General features: G+C 43.3%; 5 protein-coding genes across 12 annotated transcripts in view; 3 read left to right on the top strand and 2 right to left on the bottom strand.

The window, feature by feature from the left end:
• Positions 1-3,201: 3,201 nt before the first annotated feature.
• LOC148083636 (uncharacterized) lies at positions 3,202-4,168 on the bottom strand. Its single transcript, XM_087786042.1, has 2 exons — positions 3,984-4,168; positions 3,202-3,910 (listed from the first exon to the last, which is right to left on the bottom strand). Exons 1-2 carry the CDS (start codon positions 4,166-4,168, stop codon positions 3,259-3,261), a joined length of 837 nt encoding a protein of 278 aa, XP_087642168.1. The 3' UTR covers positions 3,202-3,258.
• Positions 4,169-10,710: 6,542 nt separating this feature from the next.
• LOC148083635 (uncharacterized) lies at positions 10,711-14,561 on the top strand. Its single transcript, XM_087785767.1, has 2 exons — positions 10,711-13,955; positions 14,015-14,561. Exons 1-2 carry the CDS (start codon positions 10,711-10,713, stop codon positions 14,559-14,561), a joined length of 3,792 nt encoding a protein of 1,263 aa, XP_087641893.1.
• A 1,578-nt stretch (positions 14,562-16,139) lies between these two features.
• Positions 16,140-18,148, top strand: LOC148083634 (uncharacterized). Its single transcript, XM_087785766.1, has 2 exons — positions 16,140-17,607; positions 17,674-18,148. Exons 1-2 carry the CDS (start codon positions 16,178-16,180, stop codon positions 17,795-17,797), a joined length of 1,554 nt encoding a protein of 517 aa, XP_087641892.1. The 5' UTR covers positions 16,140-16,177; the 3' UTR covers positions 17,798-18,148.
• Positions 18,149-18,963: 815 nt separating this feature from the next.
• On the top strand, positions 18,964-20,880 carry LOC148083633 (uncharacterized). Its single transcript, XM_087785765.1, has 2 exons — positions 18,964-19,747; positions 20,434-20,880. Exons 1-2 carry the CDS (start codon positions 19,059-19,061, stop codon positions 20,552-20,554), a joined length of 810 nt encoding a protein of 269 aa, XP_087641891.1. The 5' UTR covers positions 18,964-19,058; the 3' UTR covers positions 20,555-20,880.
• A 533-nt stretch (positions 20,881-21,413) lies between these two features.
• The window catches only part of cacna1c (calcium channel, voltage-dependent, L type, alpha 1C subunit), a 42,361-nt gene continuing 38,716 nt past the window's right edge, over positions 21,414-25,058 (bottom strand). For all 8 annotated transcript variants that reach the window (XM_087786732.1, XM_087786733.1, XM_087786737.1 and 5 more), the window contains 3 exons: positions 24,936-25,044; positions 24,700-24,862; positions 21,414-24,564 (listed from right to left, as the gene is read on the bottom strand). In XM_087786732.1, coding sequence (XP_087642858.1) covers positions 24,118-24,564; positions 24,700-24,862; positions 24,936-25,044 — 719 coding nt within the window. In that variant the 3' untranslated portion in view covers positions 21,414-24,117. The remainder of the gene's footprint in view (positions 24,565-24,699; positions 24,863-24,935; positions 25,045-25,058) is intronic.

The raw sequence follows: 25,058 nt of genomic DNA, 5'->3' as shown, positions 1-25,058 counted from the left end.
TTTTTTATGTCTGCCAGGTTAGGAACCTGAAACTGAAACAAAGAACATAAATTAGTCCTGGTGTACTTGTACAAGTAGAGAGAAAACAACATTGCTCCATTTCTTAGCCAATCACCACATCCAGCTGGACTGAGAGTAGGTAAAAAATGCACGCTGGCTGGTTGGAGAGCTTGCTACTTCCTGGCTTTAATAACTTCTGCTATGGTCGTTTGGCAGGAAGGCTTTTACAGGAACCTTTTTCTTTTAATCTAATTTGTTTTTTTTGTTGCCAAATCTTAAAGGGAAACTAACATGAAAACCCAACTCTCTTGACTCACTCACATGTTTCAAGTATTTCTCTCCAAAATACAGTAAGTCCTTCATCATGACAGTGTTTTGAAGTTGTCACTTTATAAAGTTCTCCCCCGTCTAAAATCTCTGTGATTGTCAGGTTACGAGAGCAGAGTTTATTCTGAAGTAAAAATGTGGCTTTACTCCAGCCAGCTGTAATCATGCCCAATTTGTTTATACAATGAGTCACATGGAGGGGGGGGGGACTTCCAGGATTGATGACACGCAATGACAAATTTATATTTGCCTTTTAAATCCCTAAAAGAAAGGAAACCTCTTGCATCAAAAACGTATTAAGTTTAGAAGTCAGTTAAGTAACTTCTTCACTCACAATTGAGGGAGTAGATTCTTTAGCTCTGCTAACTCCAACCGTCGATTAGTTGGTCGTTTTGCAGCCGCATTGCTCAGTATATTAAATATAATCCAAAATTATTCAAAGAGTATTCAAAGCATAAAAGCCGCATTGTATTGTTAATTATTACAAAATTAGGGGTAATTGGGCAGAGCTGAAGTTCCTAGCTCCTACAACCTGAGCCATGAACTTTAACGTTCCATGTTGTCCAAATGTAAAGCTACAGAGAAAAACACAGAACATACTGTTAACTTGTCTAAATATTGCCAGAAACAATCCATCTCAACCTAAAGACTAAGCAAAGCGTCATGATCAACATTTGAAACAATGGATTATATATCTAATGAAAAATAGTTAGTGTCTCTTCATGAACAAATATCTAACTTTAATCTAACCTGGACCTATGTCACCTCACTTTTAACCACATCAGATGCCTAACTTCCAACCCTGTACAAACAAAAAAATTGTCCCGCCGTGAATCCCTAGTGTAACCGTTCCTTAACACTGGCCCGGGGAGTAACGGTGGACTTCAACTCCCACTAGTGGCTGGTTTTAAATAACATGGATCGGTATCCAACAACGCCACTTTAGGACTTGCACCTAAAGATTTAATCCCACGACCCTGCACGTAGAAACCTCCAGCAAATGAATACAGGCCCACAAAAACAATTCCTTATTGGAGTATCAAGACAATTCAGCGAATTAATTACGACCGAAGTAGGCTAGAAATAATCATAACTGACAACGACATAACAAACTAAGGCTTGCACACAAATGAATTAAAGTCAAAACACACACTTAGTAATTATAATACAAAAAGGGAAAACAAAAACACATTAGTAATCTTAACAAAACCACATATTGATGTTTATAGATTTTATATATATTATATATATTAATATATATTAAAATTATTATACACTATACGTAGACGTCATACTTAAATTAATTTATAATTAATTGTTTGAATACACATTCACAATCAACATTTCACTCAAGACTGATACGCTGTTTCAAGACAAGCTTGAAACAGAATTAGAGATACGACAGCGGTTATTTAAAACATCTGTTTATCTGCCAATCATACCTTGAATAGTAGATCAAAGAACAAAGCAAGACACATCCGGGAAAGGGGGGCTAAAAGACGGAAACCCTCACCCGAGAACATTTGAATGATAAGATTACAAGAAAATAAATCAGGATGTCTTCTCTACGGGGGATCCGGACACAGGGAACTTGAAAGAACCATTTGGGCGGAAAGAAACGACCCCCCAGACCAGAAATTTGCCTTATATATAGCGATGTTTCTACAGATCGGGACCTTTTCTCTCGGGACTATTGACCTGTACAGTCGCCGGGAGAAAGTGCGATCGATCGTAAAGCTTGTATTTTGTTTGACTTGAAGCGGCGAAATTAACGAACCGTGACACACTCTGAAATTACCACCTTTCTCCATGAAGCGAAGTATTAAGAATTGTAACGGGAAGTGACGGCGTGTTGGAGCGACCGGAATGGACTCCGTGTTATGACCGTTTTATTGGCGTGACAGAAATAACGTTTATGGGCACTACTTCAATCGAGAAAAAAAATCGCTGCTGTGGAAAACTACAACAAGTGTTAAACCACAGGAAATATTAACACAAGATACAAGTCTCACAACTGTAGCTACAAAAGTTGAATAACCAAAACAGACTACCTAAACAGCTTTGTGGCGAACAGAATAACGAAGATATACTGTATATTAAGCTGTGAGGCTAAACATACTAAACATAAAGAGGGAATTTAAATAAAGAGGCAATGTAAATAAAGAGGCAAGGCAGGGCATATTTTATGCACATTCCTGATTTTATGAGTCAGCGTGAATTACAACCCGAATACCAGGGAACAGGACCGCGCACTGATCGCACCCCACGCACACGTCCCAGAACGCCACGCCGTCCGCCCGACACCGGCACAGTCGGTTGCATCACACACACCTTACATTCTTTCTCCCCATTAACTCTTCTTTATTTCTCCCCCTACCTGCCTGGAGCCTGGTCCTTTTCGCCTCCAAGAGGAAGTTTTTCCTTACCACATTGATGTTGTTATCGCAAGCTCTTGGCCTAAACTAACAATGTAAATAAAAAAACATGAATCCACATATTAAATATTTGTAAATCATACAAAGATTATTCACTTAAACAAATACAAATATAAGCTGTGCAGCTCTGGTTCTATCAGGTCCAATATTTAATATAGAACAAAACTTTTGGTTGGGCAATGGATACCTCACCACAATGCTATTATACCCCATGATGTCAACTTTATTGTGTATTTGTCACTGGTGAAGCTATGTTAATAATAATGATAAACAAGGTTAAGTTATACATTTAAAAAAACAATTGTCTGTGGCTAACAATGTTTCTGACTTGAAAAGCGCTCTACAAATATTATTTACTTAGTTACTGCTGTTAAATTACAATACATTAGCTCAAGCACAAAGGTAATCACACTCAAAATAAATTAAAAAAGGATTTCAAATACATATGAGTTTTAATTTGTTGTTATTTTTCTTCATATGCAGAACTACTGTGGGGTCATTCCTTGCACTTTAGATGACCCCAGAACCTCTTTATCTTCTTTGAAACTGAATCTTTGATGGAAACTTCAGTTATGTTCTGAGACGCAAGGTTCGTCTCCAGCAGCCTAGAAGGGTAGAGGTCCCCTTTACTGGAGCTACTGGGCCTCATCTTCTTGGTACGGCGACCTTTAATGAGGACCTTGATCTCTCGGGCCACGCGTGCCATCATCCTCCTGCACAGCTTACATGTAGACATCTGACAGAAGTTGGTACCAGAGTGTCGGCTGTGTAGAGAGTCTTGGATGGTCTCCGACAGAATGCAGTTGACCTCGTCTGTAACTGTGTTCAAGATTCCATCTTTGATTTCTGCTGAGGTCTTTATGCTCGTGTCCTCGTCCACCAGGTCACAGATGGCATCCACAAGGAACATCTTGAAGTTCTGATCAGTTTCTTTAACAAGATTAGAGGGCGTTCTCCTGTTTGGGGCTTCCCAGTGGGTCACAGCTGAACCAAAGCTAGCCGGTGAAGACAGTACATCTGTAGTATCACTGCAGTTAGCCAAAGAGACAAAGGCTTTTGTGGCCATTTCAAGTACTGACAAGCACATGCTGACAAGCTGTTCCTTCACCATCAGGTTGTCAATACCAAAGCTCATATCTCGCAGGTTTCTGAAAATCAGGAGAAAAAGGTCAGTCACCCCTTAACTCATAAATAATCAAACAAAATCAGAAATGTTCTTACCGTTCTGTGAGACTGTCAAAGAACTGCCTCATGATGATGTTTAGGTCCTTCTTCATCTCCATCAGTGGGGACACCTCGGAACGATCCAGCATCACAGGTTCACTGGACCTCTCATCTACACAGGGAGGCCAATCGACCTCAGATTCCAGCTGAACCTGTCCACAAGTTTCTTCTAGGTAGGTCATCCCCGGGTTGTTTGTAAAGTGAAGAGGTGTGTCTCTGAGCTCTTCTATATTGTTTACCCTTATGTTTTCCTCTATTTTAAAATCATACATGTCCTCTAAAGCAGCTGTTGGGAGCACTTCCTGCTGTTCCACCAAACAAACTTCAGGCAGGTTGGGGCTAAATGTAGAACCCAAGGTCTGCTTTATAAAACCAATGGTTGTGGCATCGGTTGACTGTCCTCCAAAGGAGTCTGTGTCAACCCCATATGTCCACTCTTCGTGCTCTTCTGGGTAAGACATTTGTGTGACAATGTCCCTAGGAGAAGTTGTTAAAGCTGTAGAAATCGGAGCTAATTGATCATCTTCACTCTGAGAGGGACTAAATACATGTCGTTCTTGAAACAAAGGTTCTGAGGGGGGTATCTCTTGACATGCCTCCACAGGATGGATCACCAGTATTTCTTGGGTAGGTTCCTCTGAAGGACATTCAGGTTTCATTCCTTCAAAGAAGGATAATGGATCATTGCCAGTTTCTTCTGGGACTGGACTACTAACAGAACACTGCTGTGTCACTAAATCCACATTAACAACAGCCACGTTGTCCAAGTCTTCTTCCACACACTGGACCAGTAGTTGATCCTCAGTAGGAGAGCTTGAGACAGGAATAAACAAATCCTGTTGATGTGAAGGTGATGATAGTTTGGAATCTATTTTTCCTTGAACTTCCAGATAATGTTCCATCTGTGGCAGTTGAAGGAACAATGTGGCTGGTGTAGAACTTTCTGATAAATCTGCAAGGAAAGTTCCATCGGAAAATGTCAATCCTTCCCCAGAGTCTTCCTTAATGATACCCTCCAAATGATTTGAACACCTATCGTATGAAGATTTAGCATCATCTTCAATGAACAGACTTGGCTGAAACAGTTGTATGCTTGCCCTTGAAGCCACAGCTTCCAAAACTGCAGGAGCTTCTGGGGCAAGGGGAGATGCTGGCTGGGTTTTAAAAACCACAGAAACATTGTTTAAGTCTACAACCCTCTGTGTTAAAGATAAAGGGTAAAAAACTGTTGAAGACCCATTAGGGACTGATACATCAGGGACTGACACATCAGGGACTGACACATTAGGGACTGACACATCAGGAACTGGCACATCAGGGACTGACACATCAGGAACTGACACATCAGGGACTGACACATCAGGGACTGGCACATCAGAGACTGACACATCAGGAACTGACCCATCAGGGACTGACACATCAGGGACTGACCCATCAGGGACTGACACATCAGGAACTGGCACCTCAGGGACTGACACATCAGGGACTGACAAATCAGGGACGGACACATAGAGAACTGACACATCAGGGACTGACACACCTGGGACAATCTCATAAGGAACAAATTGACCAGGGAGTGTCTCATCAAAGATGGACTCACCAGGGGCAATATCCAAGGCAGGGAAAACCCTTGTGTCTCTTAGGGAACCCTCAGCATAGACTATGATGCTTTCTGATGGGAGACGGGATGGGGAGGGAATAGAACTTGATTTGATATCTGGCAGCAGTGTAGGAGGTGAAGTAAAAGTGAATTCAGATTCAAACTGAAATGTTTGTGGGAATGCATGTTCTGCATCATCTGCAATAGCAATTGCACCTGCAAATGTTTCCGAGCGCGCTAGTGGCAGTACTGAGCACAACCCTGGTATCTCAGCGTTAGCTTCAGGTAGTTTCGAAGGAACTGGGGATGGTGCTACTTTAGCTATGTTGTACCTCCCCACTCCTTCTGACTCTGACTGTTCTGCAAACATTCTCCGATGAGCAAAAAAGTTCTTCAAGTAGCTTTCCACCCGCTCGTAAACACGACTCTTCACTGAGGCCTCATCCTTACTAGCATTGACCCTGGATGTTTCTTCAACCTCACACTGAGAAATTAAGAGTTTTAGATTGTTGATGTCACGGGCTGCATTGAACACAATCTCTTTAATAATTGGATTAAAGTCATCAGAGGTTCCTTCAGAGGGTGCAAAAGCTCTTGTTCTGTTTCGCTCACTTATCCTCCAGATCCCTTTCTTGGCTTGTGAGATCACAGACACTGAAAGCAACTCATCTTCACTTTTCATCACAATCTCACTCTCTGCCGCTTTGGCCTGGACGTTCTCATCATGATCTAAAAATCTTACACGAGGAGTGAGATCTGATGGTGTTTTTGACACCTGTTGAACTGAACCCACTGCGACCCGGGTGGAGGTCTCCTGAAGTGAATCAGAAAGTCCTGGACCTAGGTACATCTCTGTCTGACTTGCACTATCTATAGATGTCGCATTGAGATTATTGCCACTGAAAATGACCCGAGAAACTGAGGTTAATGGCAAATCAGGGACCTCTTTTGTCATGAGTTCCAGGTTAGATGTGATTGCTTCACATGACGTGGGCTGGGAAACCTCTTTTTCTCTATCTTCATCAGGGTCTACTGAGACTTTTTCGCAAGTTGCTCCAGTGACCAGTGAGCTCATTTGTGATTCTTTATCATCAATGCCCACATCTGAAATGTGTTCAGACTCACTGGGAACAAGAGCCATCACAACCTCCCTTTCTTGTGAAGGCTCATTGAGATCAGGGCCATTTTTCTCAACATCATCATCCAAAACCTGACCCAACGAGGAAAATGTCTCTATATTCACACTGCTGGCTAACGACAAGGAGGCTGAAGTCTCCGCTGTCCTAGTTATAGCACTGGTTGATCCCCCCGGGGATGGTGAAGGTAAGCAACTTGTTGTTCCGCTTTCAGCTGGAACCTTTCCTATTGATTCTTCTGCCATTGAAATGGCATCATCAACCTTATAACTGCCAATTGGTATTAATTCTGGCTCATAGATTTCCATAGTAGAGCCTGAAATGTTAACCTGTTCTTTGGATGATGAAACAGAAGGTCCTGTTTCAGAGTCCGTAAGACTCTCCTTAGCTATGCAAGCTTGTGTGACAGAATCATCTTCCCTAAGCAATATTTTTGGGGAGACAGAGTTTTCATCGAGCTTGAGCTGGGAAGATTCTGGTTCAGCATGTGTGGCCTCTAACTCTTCTGTTGCACGATCTTGAAAGTCCTCAAACTGTGTACTGGAAAAATCAGGCAAGTTACTGGACATTGGGCCCACGTTAAGACCAGATAGCTGTGGAGATGTGAGACTTTGTCCTAGCACAGATTCCAAATCACTAGTAGTCTCTTTTATGCAACCCTCTGTCACCAAAACTCTGTTCTCTTGGGAAATCACTGGAGGACTGAATGACATCAATGTGTCTTGAGGTGAGCACACAGGGGTCAGTGTTGGTCTTTCCTGAGGGGAAGTTGATTGTCCCTGTGACGACTCAGAGTCAAGACAAGACATGAAAGGCTCGTCATCTTCTAAAAACAAATAAAATAGCCAAGACATTGGGCACTGCTCTTGTCTTGAGGGGTCATCTGTGACACAATCTGCTCCATAGGGGGACTGCTCTTGAACAGCTGAAGGTGTCAAGCTTTTATCAGAAATACTCTCCACAACTTCATCAGCTCCTGAGGCCAGGTCTTGTTGTGAGATGCCTCTACTAGTGGAATGGCTTGCAACAGATTCATTTTTCAATGTGTCCTCATCATCCAGCGTTTGCTGAGGAGCCATAGAGCTTACTGATCGACTACTTATGTCTTCTAACTTCTCGGATGAATCACATATGTCTTCTCCAGTGCAGCTTTGATCTTCAGAAGCAACCCCCTCGTTAGCACCAATAGGTTGGACAAGGACAGGTGAAGCATCTGCAGTAACCTCTTTCTCATCATAAAAAGAGGCTTCTTGAGTGGCATCTTCAGTGACAGGTAATGCTGTCACTTGTAAATCTAGGGCTGCTTTTCCTTCCTCTATTGTATCAGAAGATGCAGTTACATCCATGGGAAATTCTGTTTCATTGACGCCTACTATTGTCTCATCACAGGTTATTACTACTTCCAAACCCTCATCTATTTGAAGGTGGGATGGAAAGGTCTCAGTATCCACGACAGGAGACTCTGCAATATCTAAGCATTTTTCTACCAGGTTGTTAACTTCTAAACAAATGTCCGAGGTTTGAGAACGAATAGATGTATCTTCTGTTGCATCAGTAACTGTTGCAGACAATTCAGCTTTTGAAACATGCTCCAACCTGCTCTCGATGTCCACTGTAGGTGAAATAAATCCAGCAGCTAAAATTGTGGGAAAGTCCTCTCTCACACCAGATGTGATGTCTTGGTCCTCACTATCTGTTCCTTGCAGATAAGAGGGACTGCTCTGGACAGCCTCCTCTCTGTCTTTCTCCGATTCTTCACCGCCATGTTCTTCCTCATTGATTTTGCCATAGACATGTGTGTTTTCTTGTGATTGATCACTAATGTCTTTCGAAGTGTCCTCCATTCCTTTTTCTGTATGAGAAGCTGATAGAGGATTGACATCCTGTGGCAAAGCTTCCACACCAGACAATGTCTCTGCAAGCAAATTGGCGTCAGAATGGCTGTCATCGAACGTTTGTGAACTTTTGTCATATGAAACACAGAAAGGGATTCCGCTTATTTGCTCCAAACTCTGATTCTGCTCTATAAAACCTATGAGAAATTGTAGTAAAGGTCCTCGCAAGTCTTTCTCAGTAAAGGTGTGTTCTCCAATTTTTACTTTTCCCTCAGGCTCTGTGAGTGATCTCCTAAGAGAAAAGTATATTTGTAAAAACCACTCCACCTTTTGTGACACACGACTTTGTACAATGGATTCATCCACATCAGGCTCAAGTCTGGAGCGCTCCTCTTCCTCCCACCGACAAATGGTTTGCTTCAGGTCATGAACGTCTTGGGCTGCTTGACACACAATATCAGTTATGTGTGAGTCATAGTTCTCAGATAACTCTTCTGAGGGTTCTAAAGTCACATAACGGCTCACAAAACTGCTGAGCTCCTGAGCCAGTGAGACTGTGTCTATTGGTAATTTTTCATCTTCTGGCCAGACTTTATTGGTGAGTTCAGTTGATGGAGTGTCCATGTCCTGGATTACCGCTGACGTTGATCCTAATGTGTCAGTAATCAGGGAGGTTTTAGTCAAAAGTTTCTGGGTGGAATCTTCATCTAGGTAATTCTCCTCCGATTGTTCTTCCCTAGCTCTTCGTTCGGCAAAGTAACTCTCCAGGTAAAGCTCCAACTTGTGGTTGACTCTGCATTGGACAGTGGCGTCATCCTCGTCTGCACTGAGTTTGGATTGCTCTTCCGCTTCCCAGAGACAGATGGACTGCTTGAGTTCTTGAACGTCCTTGGCTGCCTGGTATACAATGTCTGTGATGACGGAACACATACTATTGTAGGTTCCTTCGTGTGATGCAAGAGTTGTTGGACTTTGACCCTCACATCGGTACATTAAACCTAGGACAGCCATGGGGATGCCTGGTACTGTGCTGTCCACAAATGTCTCACTATTTACAGTAAAGTCTGTGTTAGGAAATTGCAGATAAGAGGAGCCTTCCCCCTGATCTTCTTGACCTACATCTTTAGTTGCTGTACACCACTCCACAGTGGCTCTCCTCTTGGCAAAGAATCTCTCAAGGTAGTTGTTAACTTTTAGTTTGACGCTCATTTGAGCCTTAAGTTCTGTGTCATAATTAGTGTCAGTCAGTTGGGAGAGTTCCTCCTCTTCCCAACGACAGATCACTTGCTGGAGCTTGCCAATATCATCGGACGCACGTTGCAGCGCCTCAGAGATAAGCAAACCCAAATCTCCATCCTCTTCCCAGCAACATGTTCTCTTGTCACAGTTACTCGAGATTGATGGTGTAGAATTCTCAGATTCAATTTTCATTCTGGTGAACAGACTTTATCTGAGTCTATTATTGTCATAAACATTCACCTTATATAGGCTAAAGTCAGGCACAATCAAAGGCACAAAACTAGCGACACACAGTGTTCAAAGACTTTCAGTCCACACTGATAAAGGCACATGCACTTATTCATAACCAGCTGCAGAAAAGCTTGATATTTGAGTGGAGGATTTGTTGCAGGAGGGTCACAGGATAGAAACTGTTATGTACCAGATTGCTGCTGCAGAATAGAGAAACTAGCTTTGTGCTTCCTGCATGCAAGAATTCATAAGATGGTCTCAACCCTATGAGCTCAGTGAATCTGTTCCACTCTGCATGGTGCACATCATCCAGAACCAAGCACTTGCCCGGTTGAGGCATGTCAACATCTAAGAGTCACTATTTGCGCACATTCTGGAAACAATTCAAACCTACACTCAAGGCAATAGTGCAGCGTCTGATGAGGTGAAGATGAACTTGAATAAGATCAAAGTCAGATGCAATTTTCTAGGAGGCCTCAGAGGAGTGAGTGCACTTTTCTAATGCTTCAATGTGATGTAATAAAGTCTTCACAGGTGACAGAATTAAGTAGTTCCAATAAAGTTTATATATTTACTCAGCTGTCAAACGCAGAGAACACATTATGTAAAAACTTGTAATTGCCAATAATTAATAATTGGTTTTAATCTAAAGTTAACAGACTTAAAAGTAAAAGGAAGTCACAATGGCAGATAATACACAGGATGAAAGTCAGAGGACGAGTCCATCTGTATCCCCAACCCCTGGGCCTTCCCCTGAGAACTTCAGAACAGTTGTCACAGAAATTGTGCAACAGGCCGCCACTGAACTGATCCAGACACTGAACGTTCAGATGGAGAGCTATGTAGAAACAACACTGCAGAAAGCGTTTGATGACCTACAGCTGCCGGATGAAGATAAAGAAGACAGGGCTCCTTTTGCCCAACTCCAGCAATGCTTGCTCAATAAGGAGATGGTCATAGACTCAGCCTTATCCAGTCTCAGTAAGGAATTGGAGCCTAGAATTGATGGAGGGTCTCTGTCCATCCGAACAGGTTTCGAAAAGAGCTCACTGAACATTGCTCAAGAAATGTGCAACCCACCTGCGTCTTTTGTCCTCGGGACCCCTTCCAGTGATGTTCAGATACCTATGCAAGAAGATAAGTTGCCAGGGTCTTCTCAATTGTGTGCCCAAGAAATGTTCATTTGTACGTCGGTTTGCTCCATTCAGGACATCCAAATATCAGGGTCAGCCACCAGCACCGATGTGAGCCATGAGAGTTCAGGCCAATTAGTTACACGCGACATTTCCACAATAACTTCAGTGTGCTCCATTCAGCAGGTGCAACTTGCAGGGATGACTGTAAATCCTGAAACTCAGTACCCAGTCAGCTATGATGGTGAAGATCACAACAATACTATTCAAACACAAAAACCTATACATATCTTTCCTCAACTTTCTCAAGAAGGGTTGTCAAAGATCCCAAGCACTGGCATCAGCCAAGGGGACCATCCTATATTGGGTTATGTAGACGACATTACATCAGCTTCTATAAACAAGCCATTGCAGGAGCCGGAACTGCCCGCCTCCAGATCAGTGAGCGTCAAGCAGCAGGAGCAGATCTACATGTTTCAAGAACAGACCACTTGTTCTTCCATCAGGCAAACTTCCTCGACATCAGCCTCACAATCTTCCACATTTGCTACCTTGTCTCCTTCTTCATCTCTGTCAGCAGACATTATGGACAATACCAAAGCAGAAAACCCATCTCCCTTACCTGCTTTAAGGCTGCCGACGCCCTCTTCAGTGAAAAGCCTTTCTCCTGCACTAAGCCTCACCACTACTTCAATCTCACTTGCTTCAGCAGATTCAGTAGAGGACTTCCAAGAAGAGCTTCCCTCATCCAGTCTCTCCCCTGTATGCTTGTGTCCCATACCCTACTCTTTGGACAGTCAGTCTCCTACCTCCATTGATATATTGACTCCTTCACCTGCAAGAGCTCTGTCTCCCGCATTGATTACCACTTCCTCCTTGTTGGACATGGCGCCTGTGGGGAGAGAGACCCAGGAGGACTTTTTTCTAAGGCTACCAACTCCGTCCCCAGGAAGAACTGTATCTCCAGCATCAAATACTCTCTCTCCTGTTTTAGAGGTAGATTCTGCTAACATGGTAATGGTTCAACAAAATTCCTGTTCACCTGTCCACAGACCCTCCACCTTCTCACCTCTAGGAACTCCTTCAACATTAAGTAACACATCGTCAAATTCGTTTGCATCAGCAGACATAAGAGAGATGTTGCAGGAGTGCTGCACTCACTCACCTTCTCTGACCACTGACCAGTCCCCCACAACGCAATTACCTATGAGTCCCTTCCGGAGTTCACCCACTCCCTTACTAAATGGAACAACTTCAAAAGCCTTGACCACGATCAGATCATCTTCAGTTGCTTATACAGAGACCTGTATGTCTGTCCAACAAGGTACTATCAGCACACTGAATCCAGCAATAAAGAGTCCAGATCAAGAGACACCTCTCACTTCTACACCTGATACTGTGTACAATGTCACAGTCTCTCGTTTGCATGGCATATCTGAAATGTATGAAGTGACAGAATTACCCTCGTCACCTGGAAGGAAGTGTTTTAAACCTATTTCTTTAGGGACTGTGCCAACAATCATCGATTCTGCACGAATCTTTGCCTCTCTACCATCTGAAGCATATACAGATGAGAGTGTGGATGTTGAATCACCTGATAACAAAGAACAAAGGCAAGAGGACCTGGATTATATATGTTCTGCATTAGACTCTTCCTCTTCACCAATTTTAAAGTTGTCCTCTAGAACACCTGTGAGTTCTCGTCAAGACACTCTGGATCCAACTATAACTTTCATTTCTCTTTGTTCAGATAGGGAGGGGAATGAGGATATTATAGGGAGTAGGTTGGGAAAGCAGGGGAACCCTGCTCTCAGTTGTCAGGAACCTCGTTACTACCAACAACCTGTCTGGAAGCCATCAACCCGATCCACAGGAAGCAGCATACCTGACTCTCAAGATCCTGCCTTGGATTTCACATCTAATCGGTCTGATACTTATGCAAACAATAACATGAGAGGGTTGCAGAGAGAGGTAGCCCACTGCCTCAGGAAACAAGACTCCTACAAGACATCATACAGGTTGAGACCAGACAGCCTGGATCCAGATTTTATCTCAACATCTATTGCTACAGACACTGATGAGGAAGATGAAGAATTCTTAGCTGCAGGCATCATGAATGAATTGATGGAGGAGGCTTGGGTGGATTCAAGATCAGGGCAGTTTGATTTGTCCACTCCTCCGGCGCCAAGCATCACGCCAAACTTTGCACAAGGCATACTTATGGATGACAATGAAGGGTCCACAGGATATCCTGCTTCACAGGAGATATCAACTCAAACATCTGTGTCCTCTTTTCAATATCATGGAAATGATGAGAGCCTGAAAGCAGCTGATGTTGAGGACTGCATTACTGACCATCCTGACTACACACAACTACAAAAAGATACATTTTATTTACCAGCTTGGAATACTTCCACTATGAACACGCTGTACAAAAGATCTTGCCCCCAGGATGACAATGTCACAAAAGCATGTGTCATGAGGGATTTCTTGGAGGGGTCTTGGAATGGCAGGGACCCCTCATTAGGACTTTCCCTTTACCATCCATTTACTACTAAGCTTCTGAATGAGACTACAAAACCTTCCAAGATGAGTCCACTGCCAGGCATCCAAGAGTTTGAGGAGATGTCTTTAGAGGACCTGGTACAGCAGTTAAAAAAACACCCAGGACAGTCAGCTCAAGACGTTTGTACCGAGAGTTACCACACACAAAGTATTGCAGCGCCACCTCCGACAGACTTGAAGAAGAGCCTCAGTGTGGTGATGAAGGAGTTTTTTGACAGCCTTGATGAAAGGTACGTAACATACATTCCACCAGCAACATCTCTGTGACTAAACTGCTTGTCGTCCTCAGGGAGATGAAAGAAATGAGTAAGGGTCTTCACACCATTGTAGTAAAAGATCAGCTTGTCAACCTCTGCATAGAGATGCTTCAGCTCTCCACACAGACCATTGTTTCATTATCCAAGTCAAGTGAAATGTTTACTGCTCTTAACCATTCTTTGGCTGAGAAGTCTGTTGAGCAAAATATTCCCCAAAGCTTAGGTGGCAAAGTCACGGATCCCACTTTCAGAACCTCATTTAGTGATTTACTCTCCAACATAATGGACAAGGGTGCCATTCAGGGCCAACAAGAGATTAAAGATGGGATTGTGAACACAGTGACTGATGAGGTCAACACAATACTCTCAGAAACTGTGTCGCTTCACACCAGACATGCCTGCTCCAAGGTCCTTCACAGTCGCCAGATATCGACTTGTGGCCCTTGCAAGAACATAATTGAGGAAGTTTCTCAGGAAATTAAATCTATACCAAAACATCCAGGAGTAAAAACGAAGCGGCCTTGGTGCTTGACACGTTGGTGTAAACGAAGGGCCAACCAGAATTGCAGCAGGAAGTGAGATGCACTGCAACTGACCATCATGTCAAGACTCCCTCCATTGAGGGTACATATTATTTTTCTGTTATTCGTTTTCATTTTCTTAGTTATCTAGATGCTGATCTTGAAAGGCTTTCTCCTTATGTTAAGCCTGCCTCCAATTGTGTACAGGATTTGGACTGAAGAAAAAATGAAACATTTATTATTAATGAATAAAATATTTTGTTTAAAGTATTTACTCTCTGATTTGATCCAGATCCCAGAAAACGTGATTAACCTGGTCCCTCCCTTTCTGATCAGTTGTGATTGTCTTCTTGTGTTGAAACGTTTAAGTATATTGAGAAAACTCTCCAGAGATGTTTCCAGCTGTACCTCATAGATGGATATACAGACACATTCGAAACCCACGAAATGAACATTGCAAGGCGTTCCTAGTTCCAAACTCGAAAAACGACCTAGGTGACTGAAGGGAGTTGTTTCCAGCAGCAGTCCTTGTTGGGGACAAACCCTTTGACTTAGATTGTGGAATGTCTAATGCGATACTATACTTTACTACATCTTGGACAGCGCCTGAACTGATTCCAGCATGTAATAGTACTCTTATTATGCATGTAGTGAAAATCAAACGAACCAACTTCTTTACTTCTGGGGTGTTTTCCCGAAACGCAAGGACCTCTAATCACAAACCAACTATGATGAATGGATATAAGCCAGGCCCATACGTCGAGTAGCATCATAAAGTAGCAAGCACATGTATTTCACACACAAGTTTATTCACAAACAACCTTTCCGTAAAAAATAAAAGTACCACGAAGTAATGTCCAGAAACGTAAGTGTCCGTATCACCATGTCCAAGTCAACCTAAAGTGCACCACAAATGAGCGGAGAACAAATTTAGGAAGAATGAAAAAACAAAGAGAGCAGTAGTCAGGAAAAAACACACGCTAATAAAAAATGACAAAAGGCAGACACAGGCATTTGATGAAGTAAGAACAACAAAAAGAGGTAATCCAGAAAGTAGCAAACAGGAGAGGAATGCAATTTTGACATACCATATAGCAAATATTTTAATCTGGCTATTTGCTGGGGTGGCTTTAAACTTTACAGCTGATTGAAATTGGACTTCCTGAAAATAGATCTCTTCTGGAAACACTAAATTTTGTGCATAATAATTGTGTATATATGTAAATGTGAAGGTTGTTAAGCAAGTAATTGGCTCTTTACTTGTCCAGACCCATCATAGGCATGAACACTATAAAGGAGAAAATATATACATTACATTAGATTTAAGTAACCCTTGGAAAAGAGGCCAAGTAGACAGTGGTGGACTTACCGGATCCACCAGTATCTACCACCCATCTGGTGTTGACTCAGCTTTATAAGAGACAACCATGTCTACTCACAAAAGGCTGAGGACTTTTAAGTTGTGACATCTGTCTTTATGACACGTAGTCACAAACAACATTAAGACCAGCATCTGAATGTTGGAAGGAATCAAGGCCTGTGATGCCGAGTATAAGAAAGAGGGGTGAAGAGTATTTATATAAGTGTATTTAAAGCGAGCTAGCGCAAGACCCCAGTACTGCAGCAAGGGCAAGATTGCAGCTCTATGCTATAATTCCTTTATTCACCACCGTCATGTTCAAGAATACAGGTACAAAAAGTGTGGAAGAGTTAAAGGGGACCCTGTCCACCATCCTAAGTGAGACTGTCCACCGCAGCTTCTTCAATGTCTCATCATCATCATCCCCAGATGAATCTGTCACGTTTGTATCCAAGATCGTTCACAGAGCAGCTGAAGACATTTCTGAGCTCACGCAATCCATCCGAGAGTGGGAGGCTGATGAGCGGTCCAAGCACAGAGATGAGGATGACCTCTCCATCCAGAGTCGTATCCATCAGAGGGTGGACAGTTACCTGGAGAGCTTCTTTGCCGAAAAACGGGCATCCTCAAATACTTCTCCAGAGGTGACAGGTGGGACTCTGGTCAAGGCTGGGCAAGAAATCTCAAGATCATTTGGGGTCAAGCAGAATACGTACGTTTATGACACAGACACCAGTCTATCTGAGATATTGATACGTGAAGCAGATATAAGACCCTCCTCTCCTTCTCCATCTGAGGAGAGAAAACCAGCCCCTGTCTTGCCGGCAATGTCAGTGGTCTTTGATGAGAACTCTAGAAATCCGAGCTTCAACCTCAGCTTTTTTACTCAAGTCCCCAACATACAGGGAGAAAACAACACCAGCACAGATGCGCCAGGACCATGGACCTCCCCTCCAAGGACGGATTCTGTACCTGACATTTCCAGATTGAAGTTGGTCAGTGACGATGACACAGAGACCTTTGACACTGAATGTTACGAGGAGCAACAGCATGTAGACTCCTACGCGGCACCACCATCATTTTTCATGCCACAAATGCTTAGCAGCATCTTTGTCAAACCCATTCAAGAAATTTTGGAAACCTCAGCAAATTCGCCACTAGGGAACACAGAAGAGAACCCCCCCACAGAAGAACGTGTGCAAGACACTAATACACCTTTGCTTTCTCAGGATCAATTGATCCCTGCCCCGGTGAGCCTGAGCCAAACTGTGACAAAGCGACATACAGACTCGGTTCCTAAAGTTTCTCCAGCTCTCACTTCTGGGGTCAATCTGTTTCAGGATAAGGAGTTCATTCCAGTCTACCATGCCGATACTGATGTCAGGAGAAAAGTAAGTCATGCTGGAATTGGTGAGCCACATCCTGGTACGGAGGGGGATTTAGCTCCCAGCGCCCCGTTGAAACAAGTCAGTGAAATAAACCACCTTTTCCAAGACTCGGATCAGGAATCAGCCGAATCCTTAACACCCCCTCAGAGACCGGACTATATAGCTCGAGCTGCTTTGGAAGAATTCATCCGGGAAAAATTGGGCAGTTTGGATTCAGGACCAAGACCATTTAAAGTCCAGCAGTGGGAAGATCCAGCTAAATGCCCCTTAGCATCTGAGGAGTTAACAGTTGAGCAGCCGGTCACAGAGAACCTGAACTTGGTCATGAAGGACTTCTTTCATGGCCTGAGTGAACAGTAGGTCTCAATAGCTGGTCTTGAGATCAACTTGTTTTTTAGACTTATGTGTTTCTTGTGTTGCAGGCAGCTGAACAAGATGAGTCGTGGAATAAACAACATCCTTCTCCGTGATCAGCTGATTGACATGTGCCTGGAGATGTTGCGTGTGTCGGTGCAGACCATCTCTTCAAACAAGTCCATGGATTAGTGTGCCTGGATCCAACAAAGAAAAGACTGTGACAAAAAACTGGAATTAGATACCAGATAAGAAGATGATACAAAAAACTGTCATCAGACATGGTTCTTATGCAATCTAAGTACGTGTTACTAAATGTTCCACTCTGACCCTCCGAGATGAGCCCAAGACCAACCGTTACCACATACAGTATACTATTAAAGTCAGTGACTTACAAAAAAACTCCTTTGTCATTTCCCCAGTTTGCTTGCTTTTCTCAACCACGTGAACATGAGCCCAAATAAAAGGCTCAGATTTAACTTTTTCCCCTTTTTTGCTGAGTAGGTAGCCAAGGTTCAGATCCTCCTGGTCTACAGAGAGTGTAGAAACCCAGTGCAAAAGTTCTAGATAGGAGGTCGGATGGAAGAGACAAGGAGCAAAAACGGATCTCAAAGAACTCACTTAGAACTGCTATTAAAACATTTTTCATAAACAGTTAAACTGCTGTGTTTTTGACCTTGGTCATCCACAAGAGCCTCAGAGTTTAATTGTCGCTGAGGTGTGTTGTCTGGATCTCCCCTGCTCTCACCTTTCCTCTGGTCAGAAGTAGGTCAGAATATTAACGAAGTAAAACTATCTAAATAATACGCAATGGGTAATATGTAGGCTGCAGTTGTAAAATGTATACATGAGTATATGACATGTATTCTGTCAATGTCAGCTTTTAGGCGTTGCCATGTAATGAGGTTTAGATATGTTGGCCCATACACATGGACTCCTAAGTAGAGAAGACTTCTTTCTTTAAAAATAGACTCAACAAAAGGTGATGACCTCACACGGAGACAATAGAAATATTAACAGGAACCATGTTATTACCTGACCAAAAACTATTTCTTTCAGATTTTTGGTCATTAAACTGATTCGGGTTTGTACAGTGTGCAAAATGTTCTAGACTGCCCTCATCTGGCCACATGGACCAGCACAACTATGACTTCTCTTCTCAGAGCTACTACATAGTAGTTTTGTTCAAGAAAATCAAAGGTCAGGGACATGTCGTTTGTCAACTTTAAGGCGGTGGCGTCATCATCAGCGTCTTTGTTGCCTTTTGATAAATTGAAATGATTTCAATAAATTGCTTGACATCGCAGACAGAAAGAAGTCACGCGGAAATCTCAAGATTCATGTTTTTTGATGGAACTTTTGCATCCTGTAGGGTTTCTGTGTGAGGGTTGATAAAGGAGATCTATTGAGGTCAGGAAAGTGGAGCTGATGCCAGCATACACAAAATTCTAAGATGGCTGATAAGAGACGTCGTCGTGTTCCGACATCCGAGTTTGAAAAGATAGAAGATACTGTCGTCAGGTTGACCAACATCTTCACCAAAACCTTCAAGGTGAGTTCATGCCTGTCTCCGACTTTGCTTGGATCCAAAGACAATGTGGATGAACTGGTCTTTGAGATCGTACATGGCGCTGCCAAAGACGTGACTGAGCTGAGGAACTCCATCCGGCAGTGGGAGCAGGAAGAGCATGCGAAGCTTGGGAGGGCTCTGGACGAGTCTGCTGCCAAGACCCGTCTGTGTCAGAAGCTAGACAGCTACCTCAACACCTTCTTTGCCGAGCGACGAGCAAGTGGTGACGGCTTATGTAAAGACTTTGAGAACAAAAGTGCGAACGAGAAGGTGTCTGCTCAGTCTGGAGATGGAATACTGATGAAGAAGAAGAAAAAGAAGAAGAAGAAAGCACAGAAGAAGTTAGATGAAGAAGTTGATACTCCAATGCCCACGATGACATTGGTCTGGGATCCTACTTTAAATGAAGAAAAAGACAAGGATATCTGGGAGGAGCTAAGCAATGTCAAAGCTGCAGATCAGTGTTGTGGAGACACTGGAGATCACATAAGTGACCCTGAAGAAGACGATGACCAAGTTGGACTGACCATTAATCTGGTCATGAGGAACTTCTTCTGCAGCCTCAGCGATGAGTAAGTGTGGCTTTTGTGCTTTGGTTAATGTCCAAGCATAGCTAGATTTTATACAGTAATTATTTATATTCCAGAATTAGGTTCAGGGAACATGCCTTAGTTAGCCTCAGTCTTCTACTGAAGTTAGACAGATCTGGCTACAGAATTCTGGTTCTAGTTCTTTGCTGTCAGTACTTTGTTTGCTCTTAGATGCATGGCTGAGAAAACATTTGAAGCTCATACTAATATGAAATATATATATATATATATATATATATATATATATATATATATATATATGTGTGTGTGTTTGTTTTATTTAATTTTACAAAGTTGATTTAAAAATAAGGTGGGGATGGATTGTAGCAGTGACCCAAACCCACAACAGAGCATGTGTCATGTGGGATTTGGCAACAACCAACATACGCCAACATATCTCACATGTTTTATGCATGACATACACTGGACAATATTTTAACGTGCCTGTTTTTTTTTTGTGGGAGAATTACAGTGCCACATATACCGTGGCATATGTACGAAATCATCTTTTATTTCATAGTTTTTAATCTATGTACTTTTTAGTATTTGGAGCACTCTCATTATGGGAGAAGATTGTATACATGTCGATTGGAGGTTGAAGCATGTCATTTATGAGACTTTTAGTTTTTTACAATTTAATTAATAAACATATTTTGTTTGTTTTTCAGGCAGATCCGTTTAATGGGGAATGGGATTGGATCCATCCTAGTGCGGGAGCAGCTGATTGACATGTGCATGGAAATGTTAGAGACTTCAACCAAAGCCTTCAGTGTCTGTCAGTCAAAGTAGTTCCGAATAGCAGCAACTGCAGTCATGTATGTGCATTAAACCCTGGTTCTGGTCAGTCATCATTAATATTTGGTTTCAGAAGGCATACGGTTCTGTAGTTTAAACTGCACATGCCACTCTCCAATGTTTAAATTTGCTCCATTCCTGTGATGAAGAACGCTGGGCAGAAAAAATGTCCAAAACTTTCAGAAAGAGGGTTGCACTGCAGTTGTGTTCAGTATTTACACCTACAAGGTGTCTCTGTATGTTCCGTTTGTGGCCCTCAGATAAGTTTGGTCACCCTGATTAAGAACTTGGCCATAATAAAACAACATTTATGAACAATGCTAACATTGAGTCTCTCAGTGAGTCCAAAAAGGACTTCACCAGCACCAGGCTATCTGGGCTCTGATGATGTCTGTTTAGTGATGTCAGTTGGAGCAGTCGGTCAGGATCACAAGCTCAGAAGTGTGTTACCCATGAGCACTTGCCTCTTATCGGTTCTCCTGTGGTCATGACCGGGTATTTCCACGTTCCTAAGAAAAAAAAGGTGTTAGATATAAACCCAAACTTAAGGCTGTCCTTCATAGTTCCTTGGGAGCATTTTTCATAACAAGCACGCCCCCCGCTGGCCAGGAGAGGAATTCAAGGTTTTGTGCATTTGACATGATTGATTCCTCAGTTGGTCTGGAGGACACATGGGAGGTCAAGAACAGCAGTCCAGAAGGACTTGTCAGCAACTTAATTCAAGATTTCTTTCACCTAACAAACTGTTGTCCACGCACCGAAGTAGACTAGGATCCTGTTTTTTAAGATAATTCAGTCCTCTCCTACAATACATAGAACCACATGTTCTCAGCAGGAAGGACAGCAGAACAGATTCATTGAGACTTTTTTAATAACATCATGGGAATAAAAACGATGTTTCAGGTTACAGGATATTGAAAAGTTGGACCGACAGTCTAAATATACTTTTCCTGGAAGTGAGCGTGCGACTGAAGCAAGACAGACTCTGTCACAGTGACAGACAAACTGTACAGTCGTATGTACAACCGACATGTTTCTGCTTTTCCTGCTTTTCTTGAAAAATAGTACAAAAGTCATTTATTCAGATTTGTCATTCTCTAAAGTCTAAAACAAAAGGTTAGAAAAGACCAAGAAGAGAAGAGTGTGACCAACGCAGTAACCAATCAGGCTGCTGTGTTGGCGGGGCGCCGCCTTGAGAGGACGACACAATCATCGTTAGAAACATTCACTGCAAGTTTGTGGTAAAATACTCTTCGGACAAAGCTCCCTAAAAAATGTTTCCACGAAAGAAAATAAATCACTGTCAGCAGAAGCCATCCAGACGCCAAATGTCACAACCAAGGTCACGTTTGAGGTCATGCCCAAGGTCACACTTGCTGCTACACCTGCCACTCAACAGTCTCTGCAGACGAGGAACTTTCCGACGCTGCTACACTGGACCGTAATATGTTAAAACAGCTCATGTTGAGGCTTAAAAGTGACGATCACTGTCAAAAGAAAGGAAACTTATCAGCGGTGACATCACGGCGCTGAGCTTCGATCAAAGTTGCATCATAAATAAATTCTCTGCTCAAAAACTCGGACTGGAAAATATCTGTACATTTCCATGTGAGAACAGTAAAGATCCATTGAAGTCCTGTTCCCTTCTGATGACATCACAATGACATCACCAGATAGGCCTGTATCCGCGATGACAGCACCCTGCTGGCTGCACACCAAGACCTCTCTGGGAGATTTCATTTAGCAGTTTGACCAAAAATAAAAAACTTTTTTGAACCAAAATGAGGATTTCTTTGCTGATAAAAACTTTATAGTGGACATCACTGGACGGACTATGTGACCAGCAGTTGGCGCTCTCAAACTGTTGACTTTAGGAGTGAAGACACTTCCACTTTCCCCCGTCCATCCAGAATCCTTTGGCTTTCTTCTTTGGTTTCTCCCGTTATCTCATCACCATAGCAACTAGATGGTGGTAGATCATGGTGACCAACTGCTATCGTCGTCATCAGCAGGGAACTGGCCCCTCCTCACACTCTGGCTGGGGAATGTTCTACATTCTCTCGATTAAATAGTCATAAATATTTCTGCTAATATTTCAATATCTGTTGTATAAAAATAAACAATTGTGGACACGCCATGCATGCAACACCCCAAAGAGGTGCAGACGGACAAACTAACCTGTTGCTATGGCAACAGGCACTCTGTGTTGGTGGACTGACCCTGATCACTCAAATGCCAGGTCCATCAACAAAGAGGAAGCAGTGAACATTTGGAAGGGTTACTCATGGGCAGTAATGGATGAGGAAACAAAACAGACTCGAAAATCACAAGATTGTAAATGAACAACAAAGTTCTGTTGAAACACATGAGTTGTGAACAGCTGTCGATAATTCACAATTCAAACTTGTTGCATAAGAAGACGCTCGTGCAGCAACAAAGGCTTCACCACCGCGTCACCACACCACCGGAGGTCATGTAACGAAGAGTGAAGAGGATGAAAACAGCTGAGTCATCATGAGTTGCTACCTTAAAGTGTTTGGCACCGTCAAATGCAGACACTGACACACCACTGGCCCCCATCCCCTTCACTGACAACCCCTCACATCACCAGCCCCCCCCACGTGCTCTCACTAAGCGCCCCCTTACCAATGACCTTACCCTAGTCACTGCAGGGTTTGCCCTCTGTCCGAAATTATTTCTTACACATAAATGTTCCAGCCTGGTTCTCACCAGCATCTGGTCGCTGAAGAAACACCTTTCAGCTACACAGATGAACCTTGTAAAAAAAAAAACTTAAATCTAAAAGAAAAGAAAAAAAACACAGAAGCTCTAGAAGCATGCCAGTAAACATGGCAACCCTGTGAAGCCACTCGCACTTATGCTACCTTAAGTTAGCCTATTAGCTGTTACACCTGTGAAAATAAATAAATAAATAAATAGATAGTCTGTAAAAGGTGCATTCTGATCAAACTGTTGCCCGTCCACACATGCAATCACACATCTTTAAATCAGGAGCAGCACCCGACAGTGGGATCACATGTGATGATACAAAAGTAAAGTCAGCATTAAAGTGGGCGTTGTCAGTGGATCGGCAGCTGTCCTACAGGAATCTACAGTGACAGGAAGAGGAGGGTCGGGGAGAAGGAAGTCAGGCTGGGGCACGCCCCAGCTGGCAGCTTAAGTGACTCCGTTGTCAAGATCGAGTCAGTAGGAGTCCAAAAAGAGATTTTCTGACTTCCTGTTTCCAACTTTCTAGTTGCTCCTCCTCTCTTCACACGTTAAGGATGTGATAAAATAGTGAGGCACTTTAGAAACACGCACACACGTGTGTAAAACTACGGACGAGAGCACGCACATGCACGCACACCCCAGCTCCCCCACTGTGCACCCACACACACCTTATTATAGATTATATCATGTAACAATTTACTACAAACATTCGACCATACAAACTCATATGAACCAACACTTGTAGAATTGTGTTGTGTCAATGGCGCCGCGGTTCAGAGGCAGGCGTATGTGTTTTTGTGAGGGGGAGGGGCGGCATCATGGATCTCCTACAAACTGGTCACACATTCCATGTCATCGTCCTCCAACAGCATGCTACTCCGCCGCAGTGTTACCCCAACGACATTCGAGACCAAGTCAGACTCTGTATCTTCCTCTCCTGCCTCATCATCCTCCTCCTCCTGTCCTGTAGCTTCTGCAAGCAGCTCTTGCCGCTCCTCTACTGAGGAAGGTCCATGTAGGGGGTCGCCTGTGTCCTCGCCAGAACTGGAGCTGGAACCTCGGTCCCTTAGTGCTGCAGCTGCGTGCATGAGGGTGGGCCTATGCTGGCAGGGTGGTGGGGCAGGGTTCGTAGAGGTGTTGCCGTTGAGGATGTTGTTGGCAGCATGTTCCATCTCCTCGATGGTCATGTCACAGGCATCTGCCAGCTCAGCCTTTGTCGCCTCAATGAACGACGGATCCTGAGCGAACTGACCCAGACCCTCCGAGATCAACACCTGCAAAAAAAGATGCTTAGACAGAGCACAACTTTCATAAACACACACACACATGTTATTCATACTGCCTCACTGTGACCATTCCGGTCTCTCTTTACCAGCCAAAAAAGGTTAGCTACACACACAGGTACTCACAGCCTCCACAAGACTCCCAGCACTGCCGTGAGACAAAGAAGTGGAGTCCTTCCCAAGCAGTGAGGGCACTGTGAGTGACACCGGCCTTGCTGCTCTCTGGTTGGGCAGTGGGGTTCTGGTGGCAGGACTTGGTCCAGCACTGTTCCCATTGCTGTCTGTGGACCTGGTAGATAAATATACACACAATGAAAGAGTGTCTACTTTGTCGGTCTAAAGTTAGCAGTGGAAGGACTTACCAAGGACCACAGTTGACGGATGGAAGGCTGCTGTTAAGCTTCTCATGAGAACCAAATGATTCAAACCTCAGAGATGGGACATGCCGCTGCACCTCCTCACCACCATCAGCTGTCAAAGACACA

Source organism: Callionymus lyra, chromosome 3 (genome assembly GCF_982586985.1).
Source record: "Callionymus lyra chromosome 3, fCalLyr1.hap1.1, whole genome shotgun sequence".
NCBI classification, from domain to species: Eukaryota; Metazoa; Chordata; class Actinopteri; order Syngnathiformes; family Callionymidae; genus Callionymus; species Callionymus lyra.
This window is presented reverse-complemented; position numbering and strand designations above follow the sequence as displayed.

Bases quoted from the DNA above. Each gene is read 5' to 3' on its own strand.
- LOC148083633 (XM_087785765.1), top strand. From the start codon at position 19,059: ATGGCTGATAAGAGACGTCGTCGTGTTCCGACATCCGAGTTTGAAAAG. The intron at 19,748-20,433 runs GTAAGTGTGGCT...TTTGTTTTTCAG, and splicing joins TTCTGCAGCCTCAGCGATGA to GCAGATCCGTTTAATGGGGA.
- LOC148083634 (XM_087785766.1), top strand. From the start codon at position 16,178: ATGTTCAAGAATACAGGTACAAAAAGTGTGGAAGAGTTAAAGGGGACC. The intron at 17,608-17,673 runs GTAGGTCTCAAT...CTTGTGTTGCAG, and splicing joins TTTCATGGCCTGAGTGAACA to GCAGCTGAACAAGATGAGTC.
- LOC148083635 (XM_087785767.1), top strand. From the start codon at position 10,711: ATGGCAGATAATACACAGGATGAAAGTCAGAGGACGAGTCCATCTGTA. The intron at 13,956-14,014 runs GTACGTAACATA...TGTCGTCCTCAG, and splicing joins TTTGACAGCCTTGATGAAAG to GGAGATGAAAGAAATGAGTA.
- LOC148083636 (XM_087786042.1), bottom strand. From the start codon at position 4,168: ATGACCTACCTAGAAGAAACTTGTGGACAGGTTCAGCTGGAATCTGAG. The intron at 3,911-3,983 runs GTAAGAACATTT...CCTGATTTTCAG, and splicing joins TTTGACAGTCTCACAGAACG to AAACCTGCGAGATATGAGCT.